General features: G+C 39.4%; 1 protein-coding gene across 8 annotated transcripts in view; it reads right to left on the bottom strand.

The window, feature by feature from the left end:
- C3G (C3G guanyl-nucleotide exchange factor) overlaps window positions 1-23125 on the bottom strand; it is a 358778-nt gene that overhangs the window by 50968 nt on the left and 284685 nt on the right. For 7 of the 8 annotated variants that reach the window (XM_072297152.1, XM_072297154.1, XM_072297148.1 and 4 more), the window contains 2 exons: window positions 2016-2147; window positions 1476-1708 (listed from right to left, as the gene is read on the bottom strand). In XM_072297152.1, coding sequence (XP_072153253.1) covers window positions 1576-1708; window positions 2016-2147 — 265 coding nt within the window. In that variant the 3' untranslated portion in view covers window positions 1476-1575. Of the gene's footprint in view, window positions 1-948; window positions 1245-1475; window positions 1709-2015; window positions 2148-23125 lie in introns of all 8 variants that reach the window. The other variant, XM_072297149.1, reaches the window with a different exon arrangement.

Raw genomic sequence — 23125 nt, 5'->3', positions numbered from 1 at the left:
GAGAATTCTGCGCGCGGAACAGATTTGGAGCGCCGCGCCGGAAAAAATAGTTTTGACACAAACGGCGAGCAGGAATCGATATATCGAAACTTCCGCGCGCGGAACAGATTTGGAGCGCCGCGCCGGAAAAAATAGTTTTGACACAAACGGCGCAAATATATCGAAAACCGGCGCGGAATCCGGAAATTCAGAGATTTTCATCGAAAACTGATTTTTTCTTTCCGCGCGCCAGAAAAAATTCCGCGCGCGCAAGAAAAGGGTTTTGACACTAACGGCGTTCCATAGATCCGATCGGGCTGAAATTTTTTGTAGGTTCTTTTCCCACCAAATGACAACTTTTAGGAAGGTTAGACATTTAATTTTCGAAAAGTCGAAAAATACGAACCACCCTAACCCTCATACAGTAACAAAGGAATGGCCTTATCCTCTTGCACCGTGTCTGTTTGTGAAGACGGAAAGAAGAATTAAGAGCAAGATGGCGGCACAGATTGAAAGTCTCCCTGATGACTACAATCATAAGTTAAGTGAGGATTCAGACTCTGAAATTCCTGATATTTCTGTGAAGTATTCCCTTAGGTGGCTCTCGAAATACACAGTGAAAAAACTCGATACTTTGTCTAAGGACAAGCACCAAAAAACCTGGTGATCGATTGAAGAAAAAAAGGCAGTCTAAAGACAACTCTCGGATTGTATCAAGGTAGGTGTTAACCCCTGTAAGGCCAGATGCCGACAGTTTTTTGAAAATGAGTCATGCCTCTGAAGAACAAGACATGGACACACATCAATGGCCTTGTAAACTTAAAATTGGCACTTGATTATTTTGCCTTTCCGATACATTGCTTTTCTCCCATACGTTAGTCGATTGAAAAGTGTTCTTGCAACAAGTATACCACTGATTTCGTCTTTTCCCCCATAAAGAGTTGTAACTTTACTCCAACATATACTTACAAGAAGACTGTTGAGAGAATTTAACTGTATTTTCTTCCTATTACGGCAAAAATCAGTCAATTGTGGACAGAAACTGCACTGTCATATCCTCGAAAAAAATTGTATTACGTACATAATACAATTTTTTTAAAATAATCGAACATAATAATCAAATAATCTTATTTTTTGACCGCATAGTAGGGGAGTTTTGAGCGGCTAAAGTCGGATTTTGAACTGCTGGATTCGGGTTTTGACAAACTGTGCGCCGGGTTGGAATGCAACAAATGGCGGGTAGTTAAAGTACTCCGACCCGATACCTGCAAATAAAAAGGACTATTTTCGTACTTTGTTTCATCTTTAAATATTCCAGGCTGGTGAAGCAAATGCCCTGACTTTTCTCGGGTTTTCCCGGCCCTTCCTTTTTCCCCTGACTTTTCCAGATTGGTGGGAACCCAGATAGTTCAACTATTTAACTGGTAGGTCTTATGAACTCCTTTAGTTTCTGTCTGGTTCCTCTTTTGAAACGGAAAATGGGTAGATCACTTTACCTTGGTGCTAAGATGGTTAAGCATATTGTGGAGTAACAGATGCAAAACTTGGTTCTTGGTGAGTGCTCTGGAGATTAAACTTTGATTTAGTATACAATGATTAATTAGGTTTCTTAGATTGTCCTCGAGGTTTAATATTTTCACTGATTTGCCACATGGTTTCTTCACACAGGAAATTGTCAAAATTGTTGAATAAGGCAATAATTTTTTCGTGTTCTTTGAAATTGTAAGTTCTGAAACAAAAAGATTCATTGATTGATTTACATATATTTATGAGGACTCAGTTTTAGGATGGATACATGACTGACAGAAAAGAAAAGAGTTAACATTTCTTTTGACCGACCATGATATTTTAACACGATTTCTCTCAGTGCTTTAACATTATTCAAGAACTTAAGTACCTATCCTAAATAGGGATTAAGGAGAGCATTTACCCTCATGATTACCAGGTCTTGCTGCGGTGAGGCATTTGAAAGCTAATTTAACGCATGAGAAATAGTACTGAGTAAATGCAAAGTTGATAAGAAAAGATAAACTCACGCTTTTTGGAATCTTTTCATGTTTTCAACTATGTTGAACTGCTGCCACCGCTTAGAAAAGTTGATGATACCCTCGCTGAGAAAATCACTGTTGCCAATGTGTACAAAGGTCAGATCTTGAAGTACTAAACCACTGCAACACAAGATAAATAAACAGTACTTATAATTTTGAGTCGTAAATTGAAACTAGCCAGGTGGCTTGGCCCCCTGTACCCCCATCACTTGCTACATGAGTGAAGCAAGCTATTTCCCTCTTAATAACACTTTGATTAAATTAGAGAAAGTTCCAGAAACTACTACCACTCGTTGCCTCTCGCCACTCTTCCTGAGGTCCAATTTTTTTTAGATAGTTCCAGAAAGGATGTGAGGGAAGCGTCAAATTCATTACCAATCACTTAGAGAAAATATAAGAAATTTCCAGAAAAACCATCATTATCGGTCATCATAAGTCACTTTACAGAAGTCCGTTTCCAGAAAGTTCCAGAGAGGACTAATGAGAGTCTTTGTAACTTCCTCGGGTGTCTGATCGGTAGAATCATCAATGGGAAAAAAGTCGAGAGTTCTAAAAAGTTCCAGAAACATTTACTATTCATCGCCATGTAACACTCTCCATTAGCTTAGGAAAATTCTAAAAAGTTTTGGGGAGGATGTAAGGGGAGCCTCCTTATACCCTTCACCAGCTCCTGCCGCTGTGCTTGCAGCATAGAATAAGAAGAAGCTTCGCTATTAGACGAGCCACGGCAATCTTTTCAATAGAACAGTGTTTTCAATAGCTATGTTTATGCGAGCCTCTTAACCTAACTTCAATCGAAACCTGAGTTTGAAACCAAGGTTCAAATCACGGCATAAACGATACGGAACTAACGAAATGTAGGTTTCCGAAATTTGTGTTTGAAACCTTATTTTACACTAAAGACTAGGTTATCGCACTCCGCATAAACGAACCGGAGGTTGAAATTAGTTGAAATTCGACTTCAAATGCGATTTTCAGGTGCGCGATCGGCAATATGGCGGATTTATTATCATAACGTTCGTAAACAACTGGTGCTTATCCCACGATTAAGCTTTAATTTTGCCATTATTTAACATTTTTTACAATCATAATTTTACTATCATTGTTGCTTAAGCACTTTTACGTGATTCCTTCAGTTATATGTGGCTTATTTGTCCTTATTTAGCTAAACGTAGGACGTTATTTTGTAGTGAAGGTGTTTAGTGTCAGATGGAATCCAGGCTTATTACTGCTTTTTCAGATAATTCTTGCAACTCTAATCAACATTTTATGACTACAGAAGCAAAGCAAGCAAAGAGCTTTACAGGCTACAATTGAGTGATAGCCTTACCTACCAGTTCATCATCTGCGGAGAACTTTTTTACTGTATCCACACGATTTCCCTAAGATTTCAAGATAAGGCACCCTGCTTCCCTTTAAGTAGTGCACCGAATTTTTTAATTTCAATCTACCGATTAAATCTAAAATCTGATCCAATCAGAGCTGTGTACCTAGCTCTTGAATTTGTGTGTTATCCATGTATCTATTTCCTGGTTGTCCTACTGGAAGTGTGAGACCAAAATTCTGAGGCCATCATTTATTGAAACTAGTTCAAAGTTATTGCTCCAAAGTATCGTCACTCTCCTTAAAATGAGGCGGGAGGAAGGAGATTTTTTGGTGAGTACTCTGTGATCCAAGATTTGCAATTTGAGATAAGAATACGGTTTTTATTCAGGCGTGTAACAATTTTTGATCGTTGAATCACTTGTCATAATTGAGCCTTGGCGTTAGAGATCCATCAACTTTGGAAAGTGGCTCTGCCTATGCAAAAATATCTTGTGACAGCAGTGAATGTTAGTAAATGCGCTTTACAGATAGACTGAAAGCTCCAGATTCCAATCTACCCGAATAATTAAATTCAAAAGCATTTTTGAATTGAGTTCCTATCGAATCTCAATGGGAGAATAATATACAGTGTAAGCGAAAAAATATCAATGGTAAGGTTGGGTTTGTGTCTTAGGTTAGTGAAATGCAATGGCAGGTTCTGAAATCTTGTTTGTCAGTTGCTCTTTACATGAGTCACCTTTGAAAATCAAGTTTAAGAAAAAAAACACATAGGTGGGCAAACAGTGGTAGGTAGCTTGCCTATTTTCTTCCTGTCTTGCTCATGGACTTGGAGAGCAGTCGGAAAGAGGGGTAAGAAACAGGATTTCAGCGCGTGTCTCTGGGAATGTGGAAACTTAAAATTTGTGAAGCGTCATCAGTTTGTTGAGATTGTCACCGTCCGTTGCCTCAAGAGGATTTAGACGCTTCTGCTTCAGCGATACATTGTTGACCTATCAATATCTGCTTATTTTGATCATATCTTGAAGGAGGAATTCCCATAAGTATATCCCGATTCTTTATTTGTTTCACTACAATAATGGCAGACATACAATCTTTACGACTCCATGGAGTGAAGGTGCGGTGCTTTACTGGATTAGCACTCCTACACTTTCAATGCCTATATCTACCTATTGTAAGATCATTAGAAGCTCAATAAACAATATGATGAATTTCTGCGCCTGCCACAATTATTTTTAACATCACTAAAATTACCTATGGCAACTTTTCTGAACTCAGAATATAAGCTCGAGCATGATTTAAAGGGTTGTTGAGATTACTTAGGTATTCATTCAATTTTTAAATATGAACGTAAAATGATTAAAAATCCACTGTCATTTTTCCAACTGTTGCTCAGAGAGTCAGTAAAGGCTTTTCTAGTGAAGATGAAGCCTCCGCTTATATATTGCGGAAAAATTGTGGAACATACACGGGATAAAAGAGTAATAATAATTTTATTGAATCAATTCATAGTAGCTACGTTTATGCGAGGCTCGAAACCGGGGTTTCACGAAACCCGAGTTTGTAATGCAAGTTTCCTCCGTCGGGTTTATGCGGGCGCTGTAACCCGACTTTCGCGGGAAATCAAACTTTCCGATTTTGGCGCTGTTTATGCGCATATTTTCGATTGAACTTGAAATTCATGTTGGCGCCATTTTCACAAGCTATACTTCATTTTTCCACTATGAATTGATTCAATAAATTATTAGGTATTACTCTTTTATCCTGTGTATGTTCAATTTTTCCACAATATATAAGCGGAGGTTTCATCTTCACTGGAAAAGCCTATACTGACTTTCTGAGCAACAGTTGGAAAAATGACAGTAGATGTTTAATCATTTTACGTTCATCTTTAAAATTGAATTAATACCTGATCGCAACAACCCTCCAAATCATGCTCGAGCTTACATTCTGAGTTCAGAAAAGTTGCCTTAGGTAATTTAAGTGCTGTTAAAAATAATTGTGGCAGGCGCAGAAATTCATCATATTGTTTATTGAGCTTCTAATGATCTTACAATAGGTAGATATAGGCATTGAAAGTGTACGAGTGCTAATCCGCAAGCAAAGCACCGCACCTTCACTCCATGCTGTTGTAAAGATTGTATGTCTGCCATTATTGTAGTGAAACAAATAAAGAATCGGGATATACTTATGGGAATTCCTCCTTCAAGATATGATCAAAATAAGCAGATATTGATAGGTCAACAATGTATCGCTGAAGCAGAAGCGTCTAAATCCTCTTGAGGCAATGGATGGTGACAATCTCAACAAACTGGTGACGCTTCACAAATTTTGAATTTCCACATTCCCAGAGACACGCACTGAAATCCTGTTTCTCACCCCTCTTTCCGACTGCTCTCCGAGTCCATGAGCAAGACAGGAAGAAAATAGGCAAGCTACCTACCACTGTTTGCCTACCTATGTGTGTTTTTCTTAAACTTGATTTTCAAAGGTGACTCATGTAAAGAGCAACTGAAAAACAAGATTTCAGAACCTGCCATTGCATTTCACTAACCTAAGACACCAACCCAACCTTACCATTGATATTCTTTCGCTTACACTGTATATTATTCTCCCACTGAGATTCGATATGAACTCAATTCAAAAATCCTTCTGAATTTAATTATACAGGTAGATTGGAATCTGGAGCTCTCAGTCTATCTGTAAAGCGCATTTACTAACATTCACTGCTGTCACAAGATATTTTTGCACAGGCAGAGCCACTTTCCACAGTTGATGCATCTCTAACGCCAAAGCTCAATTATGACAAGTGGTTCAACGACCAAAAATTGTTACACGCCTCAATAAAAACCTTATTCTTATCTCAAATTGAAAATCTTGGATCACAGAGCATTCACCGAAGAATCTCCTTCCTTCTGCATCAGTATGAGAAGAGTGACGATACTTTGGAGCAATAACTTTGAACTAGTTTCAATAAATGATGGCTTCAGAATTTGAGTCATCATTTACTAGAGATTGGATCAAAGAAATAAGTCAGCAGGTCACGGTTGTGGCTGGAGTCACACTTCCAGTAGAACAACCAGGAAATAGATACACGGATAACACACAAATTCAAGAGCTATGCAGCTCTGATTGGATCAGATTTTAGATTTAATCGGTAGATTGAAATGAAAAAATTCGGTGCACTACTTAAAGGGAAGCAGGGTGCCTTATCTTGAAATCCTAGGCAAATCGTGCGGATGCAGTAAAAAAGTTCTCCGCAGATGATGAACTGGTGGGTAAGGCTATTACTCAATTGTAGCCTGTAAAGCTCTTTGCTTGCTTTGCTTCTGTAGTCATAAAATGTTGATTAGAGTTGCAAGAATAATCTGAAAAAGCAGTAATAAGCCTGGATTCCATCTGACACTAAACACCTTCACTAGAAAATAACGTCTTACGTTTAGCTAAATAAGGATAAGTAAGCCACATATAACTGAAGGAATCACGTAAAAGTGCTTAAGCAACAATTATAGTAAAATTATGATTGTAAAAAATGTTGAATAATGGCAAAATTAAAGCTAAATCGTGGGATAAGGACCAGTTGTTTACGAACGGTATGATATTAGCTATGTTTATGCGAGCCTCTTAACCTAACTTCAATGGAAACCTGAGTTTGAAACCAAGGTTCAAATCACGGCATAAACGATACGGAACTAACGAAATGTAGGTTTCCGAAATTTGTGTTTGAAACCTTATTTTACACTAAGGACTAGGTTTTCGCACTCCGCATAAACGAACCGGAGGTTGAAATTAGTTGAAATTCGACTTCAAATGCGATTTTCAGGTGCGCGATCGGCAATATGGCGGATTTATTATCATAACATTCGTAAACAACTGGTGCTTATCCCACGATTTAGCTTTAATTTTGCCATTATTCAACATTTTTTACAATCATAATTTTACTACAATTGTTGCTTAAGCACTTTTACGTGATTCCTTCAGTTATATGTGGCTTACTTATCCTTATTTAGCTAAACGTAGGACGTTATTTTGTAGTGAAGGTGTTTAGTGTCAGATGGAATCCAGGCTTATTACTGCTTTTTCAGATAATTCTTGCAACTCTAATCAACATTTTATGACTACAGAAGCAAAGCAAGCAAAGAGCTTTACAGGCTACAATTGAGTAATAGCCTTACCTACCAGTTCATCATCTGCGGAGAACTTTTTTACTGTATCCAAACGATTTGCCTAAGATTTCAAGATAAGGCACCCTGCTTCCCTTTAAGTAGTGCACCGAATTTTTTCATTTCAATCTACCGATTAAATCTAAAATCTGATCCAGTCAGAGCTGCATAGCTCTTGAATTTGTGTGTTATCCGTGTATCTATTTCCTGGTTGTCCGACTGGAAGTGTGACTCCAGCCACAACCGTGACCTGCTGACTTATTTCTTTGATCCAATCTCTAGTAAATGATGACTCAAATTCTGAAGCCATCATTTATTGAAACTAGTTCAAAGTTATTGCTCCAAAGTATCGTCACTCTTCTCATACTGATGCAGAAGGAAGGAGATTCTTCGGTGAGTGCTCTGTGATCCATGATTTTCAATTTGAGATAAGAATAAGGTTTTTATTGAGGCGTGTAACAATTTTTGGTCGTTGAACCACTTGCTAAATTGAGCTTTGGCGTTAGAGATGCATCAACTGTGGAAAGTGGCTCTGCCTGTGCAAAAATATCTTGTGACAGCAGTGAATGTTAGTAAATGCGCTTTACAGATAGACTGAGAGCTCCAGATTCCAATCTACCTGAATAATTAAATTCAGAAGGATTTTTGAATTGAGTTCATATCGAATCTCAGTGGGAGAATAATATACAGTCTAAGCGAAAGAATATCAATGGTAAGGTTGGGTTTGTGTCTTAGATTAGTGAAATGCAATGGCAGGTTCTGAAATCTTGTTTGTCAGTTGCTCTTTACATGAGTCACCTTTGAAAATCAAGTTTAAGAAAAACACACATAGGTAGGCAAACAGTGGTGGTAGCTTGCCTATTTTCTTCCTGTCTTGCTCATGGACTCGGAGAGCAGTGGGAAAGAGGGATGAGAAACAGGATTTCAGCGCGTGTCTCTGGGAATGTGGAAATTCAAAATTTGTGAAGCGTCACCAGTTTGTTGAGATTGTCACCGTCCGTTGCCTCAAGAGGATTTAGACGCTTCTGCTTCAGCGATACATTGTTGACCTATCAATATCTGCTTATTTTGATCATATCTTGAAGGAGGAATTCCCATAAGTATATCCCGATTCTTTATTTGTTTCACTACAATAATGGCAGACACACAATCTTTACGACAGCATGGAGTGAAAGTGCGGTGCTTTACTGGATTAGCACTCCTACACTTTCAATGCCTATATCTAAGTACCTATTGTAAGATCATTAGAAGCTCAATCAACAACATGATGACTGCGCCTGCCATAATTATTTTTAACATGACTAAAAATTACCTATGGCAACTTTTCTGAACTCAGAATGTAAGCTCGAGCATGATTTGGAGGGTTGTTGCGATTAGGTATTCATTCAATTTTAAAGATGAACGTGAAATGATTAAACATCTACTGTCATTTTTCCAACTGTTGCTCAGAAAGTCAGTACAGGCTTTTCTAGTGAAGATGAAGCCTCCGCTTATATATTGTGGAAAAATTGAACATACACAGGTTAAAAGAGTAATACCTAATAATTTATTGAATCAATTCATAGTGGAAAAATGAAGTATAGCCTGTATAGCTTGTGAAAATGGCGCCAACATGAAATTCAAGTTCAATCGAAAATATGCGCATAAACAGCGCCAAAATCGGAAAGTTTGATTTCCCGCGAAAGTCGGGTTACAGCGCCCGCATAAACCCGACGGAGGAAACTTGCATTACAAACTCGGGTTTCATGAAACCCCGGTTTCGAGCCTCGCATAAACGTAGCTAATAAATCCGCCATATTGCCGATCGCGCACCTGAAAATCGCATTTGAAGTCGAATTTCAACTAATTTCAACCTCCGGTTCGTTTATGCGGAGTGCGAAAACCTAGTCTTTAGTGTAAAATAAGGTTTCAAACACAAATTTCGGAAACCTACATTTCGTTAGTTCCGTATCGTTTATGCCGTGATTTGAACCTTGGTTTCAAACTCAGGTTTCGATTGAAGTTAGGTTAAGAGGCTCGCATAAACATAGCTAGTGAAAAAATGAAGTATAGCTTGTGAAAATGGCGCCAACGCATGAAATTCAAGTTCAATCGAAAATATGCGCATAAACAGCGCCAGAATCGGAAAGTTTGATTTCCCGCGAAAGTCGGGTTACAGCGCCCGCATAAATCCGACGGCGAAAACTTGCATTACAAACTCGGGTTTCGTGAAACCTCGGTTTCGAGCCTCACATAAACGTAGCTATAATGATCTTGAAAAATCTCGGTTAACCATGTTATTATTGTTCGTTATGAATCTCAGTTCACCACTCTCAGAAGTCGACTGCTCTTCATAATCTTTGCTCGGCTCAGGTCGGTTGACTCAGAAAATAAATCTGAGAAGGGAAGTTGCTTATTCCATCAGGACATTTTACAAAAGGTGTCTATGAAAGTGTTGATTGCAATTGGAAAAGTTATATCTTTCGTGCATCGCGCGAATATTGGGCAAAGGATCTAAAAAAAATTACAGCGTATCGACGTCGGTCGAGCACTTCAAGGTCATTCGTAGGCATGTTGTGGATTCTTTCCCGTGGCGCTTCTTCTAGCGCAGCTATTTATTATTCTATGCTTGCAGAAAAAGATGGGCGGAATTGAAAAGAACGAGGGGTTGCGGTTGCGGAGTATTGCGGCTGCGTAGTATTGCGGCTGCGTAGTATTGCGGCTGCGTAGTATTGCGGCTGCGTAGTATTGCGGCTAGAGTACCTATATAGAGAGAGTGTGGACCACAGAGTACAATAGAGTTGCTATGTACTGAAGCGCCGATGGGGTCACTTTTTGAAGCTGCTTTGTCCAAGACTCCTGACAAGCAGACTCTTGTGCGGCGGCTGGTGATGCCGTATGTGCGCGAGGGTTTCGCCGCCTATAATTCTACTGGGCGGCCGAAACCCCAGGAAGCGCTTTGCTCTCTTAGGCCCGCTTCGACGAAAGAACTACCAAAAAAATGAAAATATTTTCATACCCGACTCTCATTCGTCTAATCTCCCCCTAGCAGGAAGCGCTTGGACCAATAAGAATTGAATAAAAAAATCGGCATTTATTTCAAACTTTACGCCAAGACTGAAATGAAACGGAACCAACGGAGCGGATCGTTCCGTCACTTTTGAATTGTCAGTAGCAAAAGAGCATACCTTCGATTCACTAACCTTACCTTTCTAAAAGACCAAGATTCAACATTTCCAGCTTAATTTGAAAGTCCCGCCATTTTTTATTGACGGAAATTTCAAATATTGCCCTCTTTCTGAGGTCCCTCGATTGAGCACAGGGGAGAATTTCATGAGCGCCGCCGGCCGCGGCGCTCCCAGCTGGCGGGTGGTGAAATGTCGGAGCTCCCTAGTCTACTCTTACATAAAAAAATCTGGGTCTTATTTCCAAGATCTGATTAGCGCAGGCTTGTCTAGGGACTATCACCTGTCGACAACCGCAAAAATCATGGAAATTTGCCCAGAACGCTCAAACGAACTGTGACAAAAAATGAAAATTTACATTGTTTAAATGGGAGCATTCGTAACTTTACCAAGTAATATAAAAGAACCTGGGTCATATTTTAGACGGAAAAGATGGATGGTCAACTGGCGACTTGATCGATCAACCGTTCTAGTATTTGTTTATACCGTACCGTTAATTCCGTGCCATTAATACCGTATTTGTTCGTAGAACTGTAATTGAAAACACCATGATACCCCGCACGCCGAGGCGTTCAGTGCTGATCGATTTATATTATATTAATTCCAAATAAATTCTATTTAAATCGTTTCAGTGTTTAGTATGTTTCATGCATTTGTTAGGACGCACAACACACAACAAACACAAAAAGCACATAAAACATATCATGAGATACAATCAAACACAACAAACACATCATAAAACACATCAAACACATCATGAAACACAATCAAACACAACAAACACATCAAACACAACAAATACATAAGGCAAATCGATATCTATATATCGATATATAGTGAGCTAGGATCGATTATCGCATGTCAAGAGTGGCGGTAGCCACCCCCGGTCGAGGAAAATGACGTCCTACTAAAGTCCCGATAACAAACGGGTGGCCGACACTCTTAGTCACAGGCAACTCCCTTACTTGAAAATTGATTCGATTGCCATTCGACTGCAGCCCAAACGACGGCACGGATTCCTACGATCTTGGTGTCTACGGACGCATCTCAATTAGGACTACAAAGTGGAAGAGTTTCATTAAGATCCATTGAGTTTTCAAAAAGTTATAAGCACTTAATGACCCAAAACAAGGAAAATTTTACTTTTTACTTTGCCGGGAAAGAGCCTCGCCAAAAAGTGGTGTTTTTTAGCCCCTTTTTTTATACCCGAGTTGGTCAACCGGACAGCGCTCAAATGAAAGCCTATGGTAAGGCAAACTTCCATGCAAAGTTTCAACTTGAAGTGACCCCTGGTTTAAGCTGTACAGCGTTGCCAATTTTCCAGTTTCATGTGCTAAAATCAAGGATATTGGACTATTAGTCCGGTGCATAAGTAGACTATTATACCCAAGTTGGTCAACGGGGCAGGGCTCAAACGAAAGCTTATGGTAAGGCAAACTTCCAGGAAAAGTTTCAACTTGAAGTGAAACCTCGTTTAGGCTGTACAGCGTTGCCAATTTTCCATTTTTATGCGCTAAACTCACGAAATACTGAATCATCATGGTTCAACAGACTATTATACCCGAGTTGGTCAACGAGACAGGGCTCAAACGAAAGCTTATGGTAAGGCAAACTTCCGGGGAAAGTTTCAACTTGAAGTGAAAACTCGTTTAGGCTGTACAGCGTCGCCAATTTTTCATTTTCATGCGCTATACTCACGAAATACTGAATCATCATGGTTCAACAGACTAGTATACCCGAGTTGGTCAACGAGGCAAGGCTCAAACGAAAGCTTATGGTAAGGCAAACTTCTGGGAAAAGTTTCAACTTGAAGTGAAACCTCGTTTAGGCTGTACAGCGTTGCCAATTTTCCATTTTTATGTGCCAAAATGAAGGGACTAATAGTCCAGTGCATCATAATTAAACAGACTAGTGCATCGGTCTACGAGCTGAATACTACCCTGAGATCGAATAGAAGCGCAACTAAAGGCCATCTTGAACGTTTCGAAGCAGTGTTGCCAATTTATTATTAATTTTTTTAACATAAAATTAGGGTTTTTCCGGGTTTTTCGCGCATAAAAATGGAAAATTGGCGACGCTGTACAGCCTAAACGAGGTTTCACTTCAAGTTGAGACTTTTCCTGGAAGTTTGCCTTACCATAAGCTTTCGTTTGAGCCCTGTCTCGTTGACCAACTCGGGTATAATAGTCTGTTGAACCATGATGATTCAGTATTTCGTGAGTTTAGCGCATAAAAATGGAAAATTGGCAACGCTGTACAGCCTAAACGAGGTTTCACTTCAAGTTGAAACTTTTCCTGGAAGTTTGCCTTACCATAAGCTTTCGTTTGAGCCCTGTCCCGTTGACCAACTTGGGTATAATAGTCTACTTATGCACCGGACTAATAGTCCAATATCCTTGATTTTAACACATGAAACTGGAAAATTGGCAACGCTGTACAGCTTAAACCAGGGGTCACTTCAAGTTGAAACTTTGCATGGAAGTTTGCCTTACCATAGGCTTTCATTTGAGCGCTGTCCGGTTGACCAACTCGGGTATAAAAAAAAGGGGCTAAACTTGGCGAGGCTCTTTGAATTTCAAGAATCCAGGGTCCTGAGAAAGTCACTCAAACTCCGCGATAACGGTAAACCTTAGACCCATAAAAGTGGGTACCTAAAGAATCGCCATGTTACCGTGTGTGCCGCTTTTGACTTTATTTTAATATTCCAAATGTTTTAGAAGAGAAATTACGTAAAAACGACTAAACTGACTGCCGACCTCCCCGTCAAGACCACCTTTCACAGCAGATTTCTCGCTTACACGTTGGCCGATTCCAGTGAAACCTACAAAGGATCAAGGTTGAGGATATGAGGATTTCATTTCTACCACATTTAATAGGGCTTCATCGCACGGATAATTCAGCATCGGCTAATATCTTTCACAATTTTCGCTGTAATCTTTTGAATTTAGAGAAAAACCGGTAGTGGTTCACTAGTGGTTCAATGCTATTGGTTGATTCCGTTCAGTTCTGCCAGTTCAGCTCGAGTTTCGGGAACGAAATTCCCCTGGTCGGTCGTTACCAGCCTCCAACTAGTTGTGAATAGATTTATACCTAATTTGGATAAGAGTTTAATTCTTTGTAGATGCTAACTACTATATTTACATATTCATATTATTACGTCTCACGTGTTCTACTGGAGCCCGATATACTATTACCTTAGTTTCTCTTAAAATGTTCAAGTGGTATCTTTATTTTATTGAACGAAAATGTGACAAATTTTTAAGTGAGGTTATGCCGTCATGTTTATGTCAGTACCTGACCTAAGCCTAAGCGATAGATGTACATAATTCAGGTAAATTACGTTAACGAAATTACACCGAAATTGTGCCAAACTCTCCAAAGAAAGCAGCATTTACATCACATAATGTATTCTCACTACTAAAGTCTAAAAATTACTGGAATATGAGCCTCGGCCTTCACATGCGACTGTCACTGAACTTCGACCAAAATTCATTCGCTCTATATCTTGCCATCAACCTATGTGCTCTGGAGTGATTATGCTTCTCTGAAGTGTATGTTATTTACATTAAGAACATGTTTCCTTCATGATTTATCTTGGAATCCTCCTATCTCTTCTACCGTTCTTGTTACGCGTGGCTTGCGAACCTGAGTATGTGAGGCACAATTCCATCCCTTTTCGGAACAGTTCAATCATAGGTCAACTTAATGTCACATAATCAAAGGTCTTTGACTGTGAGCATTTGCTCAGATTGGTTTCTTCTGAGTCTCTTTGATTTTGCGTCAGGAGTTGTTAGAAACTTCATTTTGCCCAACAATGTATAACAAGGTCTTTAATGAAAGGTATGTACCCGTTTTATTCTCATAATTTCATAAGTTGATGATAAAAATACAATGAAGGCTTCATTTTCTTGCATAGATTACTGTGTGAAATGGGTGCGTCCATTCTTCCTCTAGATTCAAAAGCGTAACAGAATAAATTGCTTATCTGTTACGAGGACTACAGTAGTAAGATACGTAGGTACGTGTTCCTGCCTAGTTCCATTGGAATAAGTGTGATCGTGTTAGTCAAGGCTAAATACAATTAGACCCCATGGTATCAATGTAATCATAAATTCCTCTCCACTCTTACCAACTAGGTGCGGCATATCCTCCGATCAAGAGATGGAGATTGCCGTCTCAGTAGGTACGAGGGTGAGCCTACGAACCCAGGTATGGTGACCGTAAGTACCGCTTTGGCCTCTCACATTCAGATGAGCCTTTTTTTCTAATGAACTCATGCCAATACTTAGATCTCCAGACTTATTTACTGCATTAAGAACACATAAGATAATAAATTAAATAGGTCAAGTCAGTTGTCAATCTTTATACCAAGTGCAGGTACCAACATAATTTTTTGTCATTGGGTGGACAAAGGACACTAGCTGCAATGCAGCGATTCATAGATTCAATTGTTCCCAACCGATCCGTGATTTGGCGTCACTCCTTTGGATAAAAAGATCACGATATTTCCATTATTATTAATTAAAAACATCATTTAATTTGACAACAGTTCTGTGTGCGTTTCCCACTGTCTGAAGTTCAGTAAAAATAAGGACTCAATTGTGGTGGCCACATTCTTCATGATGCAGTTACTTCTCAACCAATGAACACCTGCAGATTCGTTTCTGAATCAGCATTGGTGCGCTCTCTCGCGGCTAACGCCGAAACCCTAGTTTTCACTTTCACTTTCCTCTACCAGTAGCGCGAGCTCTACTTTCGTTCCGGTTCTCCGATTCGCTCTGAACCATAGAGTACAATAGAGTCGCAATGTACTGGAGCGCCGATGAAGTCAATCCATTAACGGGCCTTTCCGAGCCGCTTGTGCTCCGAAAAGTGTGAACCAAGTGTGAACCCGACGGCAATTATCATCATTGTGGCTTATGGAGAAATCAAGAACTACTTGTGTTTTTTCGACATCGTTAATTCAATCATCATTAATTTTTGCAAATTTTGCTGCAAACTGGTAATTAAAAGCCATAGTGAATCCATTAATGTATCATACTCTGGAATAATATTCCAAAAAGGAAGTAAATTGAGACTTAAACCAAGTGTGAACCGACAAGCATTTCTTATCACGGCGGCTTACGGGAAAAGCAACGACTGCTCGTGTTTTTTCGACATTTTTTAAGTCAATCGATATTAATTTGTGTAAATTTTGCTATAAATAGATTGTCAAAGCCATAATAAATCCATTCATGTATGTTACTCCTGGATTTTATTCATAAAGGGATTTAATTTCTGACTTATACAAAGTGTGAACCAAACCGGCATTTCTAACATGGTGGCTTATGGAGAAATCAACAACACTGCTTGTGTTTTTTCTACGCTTCGGTTTTGCTAGCTCTTCGTACAGCCAGACCTTTAGGTACTTATTCACCCAAAAACGACCTGATATAAACTACAAAAACCCTCAAAAACATTTTTCGGGCAAAAAATCCGGTCGAGGAAATTGACGTGTCACTTCCTTTTAATCAAGTATAAGATAGGCAAAAACCTTTGATGAATTCCCAAGGTCCACTAAGACTAATAATCATCAAAAAGTTCCAAAAAAAATAAATCCCTTGCCAAAAATAAATAAAAAACCGATTTTGAGATAAATCCCAAGAATGAACTTGAAATCACAAAATCGGTCGAGGATGTCAACTGAAATTTTCCCCCCTTTAATTATGAGCTCCGCAACAAGCGTGACTCGCTTGTACCTTTTCATACACGAGCCGCACGAATTCATCTCTTCTTCTCTCCTCTCCTTCCGTCCATGGACAGAGGTCCAAAATTTTTCGGATTTACTGACGCGACCGGCTGCGGCTCGGTGCGTAAACATGGGTGGATTATACTAAGATTACACATAAGTCAGAGAGAAACACGTACAACCTGTCGACTTAAGTGGGGCTCATTCCGTGAAGGGACTCAACTCCTCCACTATAACAATTCCACTAATAATTTTGCGATTCAGAAATCCCCTCACTTGTCCGGACCTAACGTGTCTGTCGAAATGTCATCCAATGGTACAGATGTATCTTATACTTAACTGATAGAGTATATGAACAATTATTACTTACAACCTACCTACCGTCCAAAGCAAATGGTAAGCTCCCTTAAAAAAAAAATCCATGTTTCAGATGAATCATGTTTCGAAAAAGTCTAACATGTGGTTATGGAAAAATGGGTCGACTGGTGAAATTGCAACCGACTTGAAGCCGACATCAGGGATGATAAGAAGGCACCGATTCACTGAGAGCATCGAGCCGCAGCCGGTCGTGTCAGTAAATCTGAAAAATTTTGGACCTCTGTCCATGGACGGAAGGAGAGGAGAGAAGAAGAGATGAATTCGTGCGGCTCGTGTATGAAAAGGTACAAGCGAGTCACGCTTGTTGCGGAGCTCATAATTAAAGGGGGGAAAATTTCAGTTGACATCCTGGACCGATTTTGTGATTTCAAGTTCATTCGAGGGATTTATCTCAAAATCGGTTTTTTATTTATTTTTGGCAAGGGATTTATTTTTTTTGGAACTTTTTGATGATTATTAGTCTTAGTGGACCTTGGGAATTCATCAAAGGTTTTTGCCTATCTTATACTTGATTAAAAGGAAGTGACACGTCAATTTCCTCGACCGGATTTTTTGCCCGAAAAATGTTTTTGAGGGTTTTTGTAGTTTATATGGCGATATACACCGCAAACAAAGGTGCCTAGCAACGCATGCTTAGCAACCGTGAGCCCGTTCCTTTCCCCGATTTTCCCATTTTTTGACGATAAAACCCCGAAATCACGAACGGGATAAAATTGAAGTAGCCAGTATCACCCACCGAACCGGAGAGGACCTGTACACTAATTTAACTATATCGAAATAGTTAGTTAGTTATTTTATCGATATAGATGGATATATATGTATATCGATACGTTTCGATGTATCGATGCATATCTATATCGATACATATCGATCCATATTCGAATCGATTCATATCGATAAATACATCATTATCGATATACATCCAGACAAATATCCTAACTAACTATATTCATATCGATGAGCATCGATACATATCGATACATTCTGTATGTCATTATCGATTCCTGGCACGTTTTTTCTATTTCTTTTTTCTAGGTATTGAATGAATCAGTTAATCAGAGCACTCGTTGTTGTGCTCTGAAGCGAGACGGTCGCGCTTCAGCTCACGCCGGATCAGTATTTTTCAACAAATTTTCGGAAAGAAAATCACCAGCATGTGATTCTGCTGGAATCGAGAAAAGTGCTCGCGTCGCGGTGTTCTGGCGGCCGGGTCCCGAGTGATATTAGTGCCAGTGTCATCATAAACAATAAACAATCGTATGGCAGACCGGCCTGTAGTGTGTAAACACGGTGTCAAGTGTAGTTACGTCAACAACGTTTTTCTCGGGTGCGAAAAATGTCTAAAGCGGGGATTGCTCATCGGCTTACCTCGAATTAAACTAGACACGTTGCCAAATAGCCAATTGGAAAATCAAAATCCGTTCGGGAGAAGTTCTCTTCTCCCGAGGTCTCCGCCCCCCCCCCCCTTAGTCTGCAAGGGCGGATGATAACCTCTCTCTTACTGCTACGGAGTCAAGCTTGACAGCGGTGGCGTCGGTAGAAGATAAAGAAACAATTATTAATGAAATTTTAAAGACCAGCATTGATCCTGTTCTTCAGAACCCTACCATTCATAAATCAGTTAAAAATTTTTTGACCAAGGCGCAAAACATGGTCAAAACGCTGTCCAGTGACAAAAATCAACTGGCGAATAGAATCAATTCCCTTGGAGCAGAAAATGCGAAAAAAATACAGAAATTACAGGAACAAATTAATGCAATTAGCTCTGCAAATGCAAACTCTCGATCTAGAGATGCCCATCTACGATCTGCGAAAGAGTTAGTTAAAAATAACTCTCGTAAGCCCTCAGGGCAATCTAAATTAACACAGTTCGCCACAGGGAGACCAGTTACACCAAAACCAGGTACATCTACTACACCTGTTTCTAACCAATTTGCCTCTCTGGAAGATGACGTGGAATCGAATCACGATGCTGATGACTCTGAATCTTCTGACACATGGGTCGACTACAACTCGGATCCCGAATTTAACTCCAAACGGAAAGCTATCCAATCTCAAAGAAGGAAGCGTAAGAGAGCGAGTACTTCAGCTTCAAGTGGCCATACCGATAATCAACAAACCAAACCGGGTGAGAGCGCTCCAGTTAAAGTAAATATACCTAATCATAGTGTATCAAATGCATCTAGTGTTAAGAAAATTTTACCCCCCCCCTCCCATTAAAGTTATAGGTGTAGACAATTATGTCAATCTTGTAGAAATAATTACAAAAAAATCAGTTAAAAAGGAAGATGTCAGAACTAAAATTATTAATAATGAAGTCTGGCAACTAAATCCGAAAGACGACGCTACGGCGAAAATAATTTTAGAACCTCTCAGAGAAACACATGAGACTAATAATAAAGTGCAATACTACACTCACTGCAATAAAAATCTGCGTGATATAAAAGTTATTGTAAGAGGGCTTCACCCTTCAATCGAAGAGCAAGATATTCTTAACGACTTAAAAAATAAAGGTTTTAAACCTAATAAAGCAACTTGCCTCATGAAACGCGTCCCACTGTCGGACGCGGAACTTAAAGCTTTGAAAAATCAGTATCACCTGTGGTTCCGGCTCCACAGACGGCTGATCCTAAGTCAGTGCCTGAGCAAAACTCAGTCTCGGCTATGGAAACAAATTCCACCGTCAATGAGACAACCTCAGACGAAACCTACCCCTCAGACGAAACCTACCCCTCAGAAACAATTGTAGATAAAGATAATGAGCCTCTTTTTATTGCTGACTCTGCTTATGTAAGTAAAACTAAACTGATAAAAATACCGGTCCATCAGGTCGACTTCGACTATACTGATGATATAGAAAAAATCTATAAGATAGTTGGTATTTGTTCTATGGTTGTATAAGTAGAACCCATTAAAGTTAGTACTACTAAGATAATACAGTGTCGAAAATGTCAAAATTTCGGACATTCCCAAGCATATTGTGGTAAGCAAGCACGTTGTGTAAAGTGCGCAGCTAAACATTTATCCGCAGAATGCCCTTGGGCGAAGCGCATTATCAACCCTAAGTGTGCAAATTGTGGGGTAACAGGTCACCCGGCTAGCTATAGAGGCTGCCCCTTTGCGAAAGCGATGCAAAAAGACAGAGAAAAATCTATTAAAATGAGAAAGGGAGAGATCGATGGGTCTAATTTTCCTAACCTCCCAGATAAACCAAATAAAAAGAAAAAAGGGGGGGGGGAAATCCTCCTAGTGCCTTTAAACAAGGAGTTAGCTTCGCCGACGCAGTATCCGGCCCCAAACCCTCTAATCAACAAGAAGAGCTCATAAGTCAACTCTTAATGACCATTGAATCATTAAGGAAGCAACTAGAGGAGATGAGTAAGAGACAGGAAAAATACGAACAGGCTCTTATGAGCCAAGTGTTGAGTTCTCGATAAAATGACTAACAAAAGTGAAAGCATTCTTAATCTTATCGCATGGAATGCGAATGGATTAAAACCTGCTAAACTCTTAGAATTTAGTGAAAAAATGGCAAAATTACGTGAAGATATAGCATTGTTCTCTGAAACCCATTTTTCTAGGGAATCGAGAGGATACTTGAAAGGATATAGATTTTATAATTCACGACATCCTTCTAATAACGCTAGGGGGGGGGAGCCTCTATTGCTATCAGGGAAAACATCAAACACTCCGTTCTTGAAATCGTAGAAGAAGAACGTTTCCAAGCGGTGATTATTCAAATTGAGTCATCGCTGGGGCCATTTAATGTCAGCGCCATACACGCTCCACCGCGGCATCGATGCTCAGTTGATGATTATTCTGGTTTACTTGATAAATTGGGTCCTCGCTTCCTTATCAGGGGGGACTTCAACTGTAAAAACGTCAGATGGGGTTCGAGATTAACTAACCCGAAAGGTGATAATCTTGAAACTGCAGTCAATCTTATCGGAGGTGATTTTATCTCTCCGGGTAAACCCACCTTCTATCCGGGTAATCCATTGAAAGAGCCTGACGTAATTGATTTTTTCATCTTCAATAATCTCAATCTCAATAGCAAAACTTCTTGCAATGTGTTAGAGGGAAAAAAAGATCATGTGCCGGTTTTCTTATCTATATTTGCTACTCCAGTATTAGTTAAACGCCCACCCTGTCTAATTTCTACTCAAACAGACTGGAAAAAGAGCCTCCCAAAAAAGAGTCTGATTTTGGCCCCCTTTTAGGTATTCGATTCGACCATCGGGCCAAGGTTTAAATGGAAGCTTATATTAACAGAAAACTTAGGAAAAAATTTCAAGATGAGTATAGGAACCGTTTCCAAGTTACGGGGGGGGGGGGGCGAAGGGGTCACAATCCGGCCTAATTTTTTGCTGTTTTCTTGTAGAATTGATGTATCGGCGGGGTTCTTATCGTTGTTTACGCCTGTGTAACACATGGATTCCTACGTGTTTTTACACGTAGAATCGATTTTTAACGTTGCCGAATCGATTTAATATAGTTTGTATCGAATTTTTGCGACTTTTTACGGAAAATCGATGACTTCTCGGAAATAGAATCGGGTTTGCTCCATCCGAGATCGGAGATATGTACCCAACATGATTGGAGCACATCGACTCTTACGTATTTTTATACGTGGAATCGATCTATAACCTCGATAAGTCGATATATCGATCAATTTTATTGAATTTTTTCGATTTTTTGCGGAAAATCGATGGTTTATCGGGATTGAGAAAGGTGTCTCTCCATCCAAGATCGGAGAAATGTACCTTTATGATTGGAGCACATCAATTCTTACGTATTTCTACACGTAGAATCAATTTTAAACGTCGACGAGTAGATATATTGATCTGACATACACAAATCTTGCGATTTTTTACGGATATTCGATGGTTCTTTTGGACTGGCATTGGAAACATCTACCAGACATGACTGGAGCACATCGATTCGTTTGTGATTATTCTCGCAAAATCAATTTTTAAGAAATTGACGAGTCGATACATTGACTGGTCATATTGATTTCTTGTGATTTTTATGGAAAATCGATTTCTTGAACAGGAATGAAATTGGTTACTAATAACGGTCCGAGGGTGAAGATATGCACCTGACACGGTCGGAGCACGCCGTTCCCACGTACTTTTACACGTAGAATCATTTTGAAGGTTGACGAGTCGGTTTGGCGATCTGACAAATCAATTTTTTGTGATTTACGAAAATCCGATGGTTTCTTGAAGTTGAAATAATTTTGATTTTAATCAAAATGGGAATGAAGGAATGCACCCGACACGAAATGATTCTACGTGTAAAAGTACGTGGGAACGGCGTGCTTCGACCGTGTCAGGTGCATATCTTCACCCTCGGACCGTTATTAGTAACCAATTTCATTCCTGTTCAAGAAATCGATTTTCCATAAAAATCACAAGAAATCAATATGACCAGTCAATGTATCGACTCGTCAATTTCTTAAAAATTGATTTTGCGAGAATAATCACAAACGAATCGATGTGCTCCAGTCATGTCTGGTAGATGTTTCCAATGCCAGTCCAAAAGAACCATCGAATATCCGTAAAAAATCGCAAGATTTGTGTATGTCAGATCAATATATCTACTCGTCGACGTTTAAAATTGATTCTACGTGTAGAAATACGTAAGAATTGATGTGCTCCAATCATAAAGGTACATTTCTCCGATCTTGGATGGAGAGACACCTTTCTCAATCCCGATAAACCATCGATTTTCCGCAAAAAATCGAAAAAAATTCAATAAAATTGATCGATATATCGACTTATCGAGGTTATAGATCGATTCCACGTATAAAAATACGTAAGAGTCGATGTGCTCCAATCATGTTGGGTACATATCTCCGATCTCGGATGGAGCAAACCCGATTCTATTTCCGAAAAGTCATCGATTTTCCGTAGAAAATCGCAAAAATTCGATACAAACGATAGATAAATCGATTCGTCAACGTTAAAAATCAATTCTACGTATCAAAATACATAGGGCTACGTGTGCTTCAGTCATTTCAGATGCATTTATTCATTCATGAATCAAAGATAAACAATTTCGACCCTGAAAAATCATCGATTTTCCTTAATAAATCGTTCAAAATCGATTTAACTGATTAGTATATCGATTCGGCAACGTTAAAAATCGATTCTACGTGTAAAAACACGTAGAAATCCATGTGTTACACATGCGTAAACAACGATAAGAACCCCGCCGACACATCAATTCTACAAGAAAACAGCAAAAAATTAGGCCGGATTGTGACCCCATCGCCCCCCCGTAACTCGGAAACGGTTCCTATACTCATCTTGAAATTTTTTCCTGAGTTTCCTGTTAATA

This window comes from Bemisia tabaci, chromosome 2, assembly GCF_918797505.1.
Source record: "Bemisia tabaci chromosome 2, PGI_BMITA_v3".
Taxonomy (NCBI): Eukaryota; Metazoa; Arthropoda; class Insecta; order Hemiptera; family Aleyrodidae; genus Bemisia; species Bemisia tabaci.
This window is presented reverse-complemented; position numbering and strand designations above follow the sequence as displayed.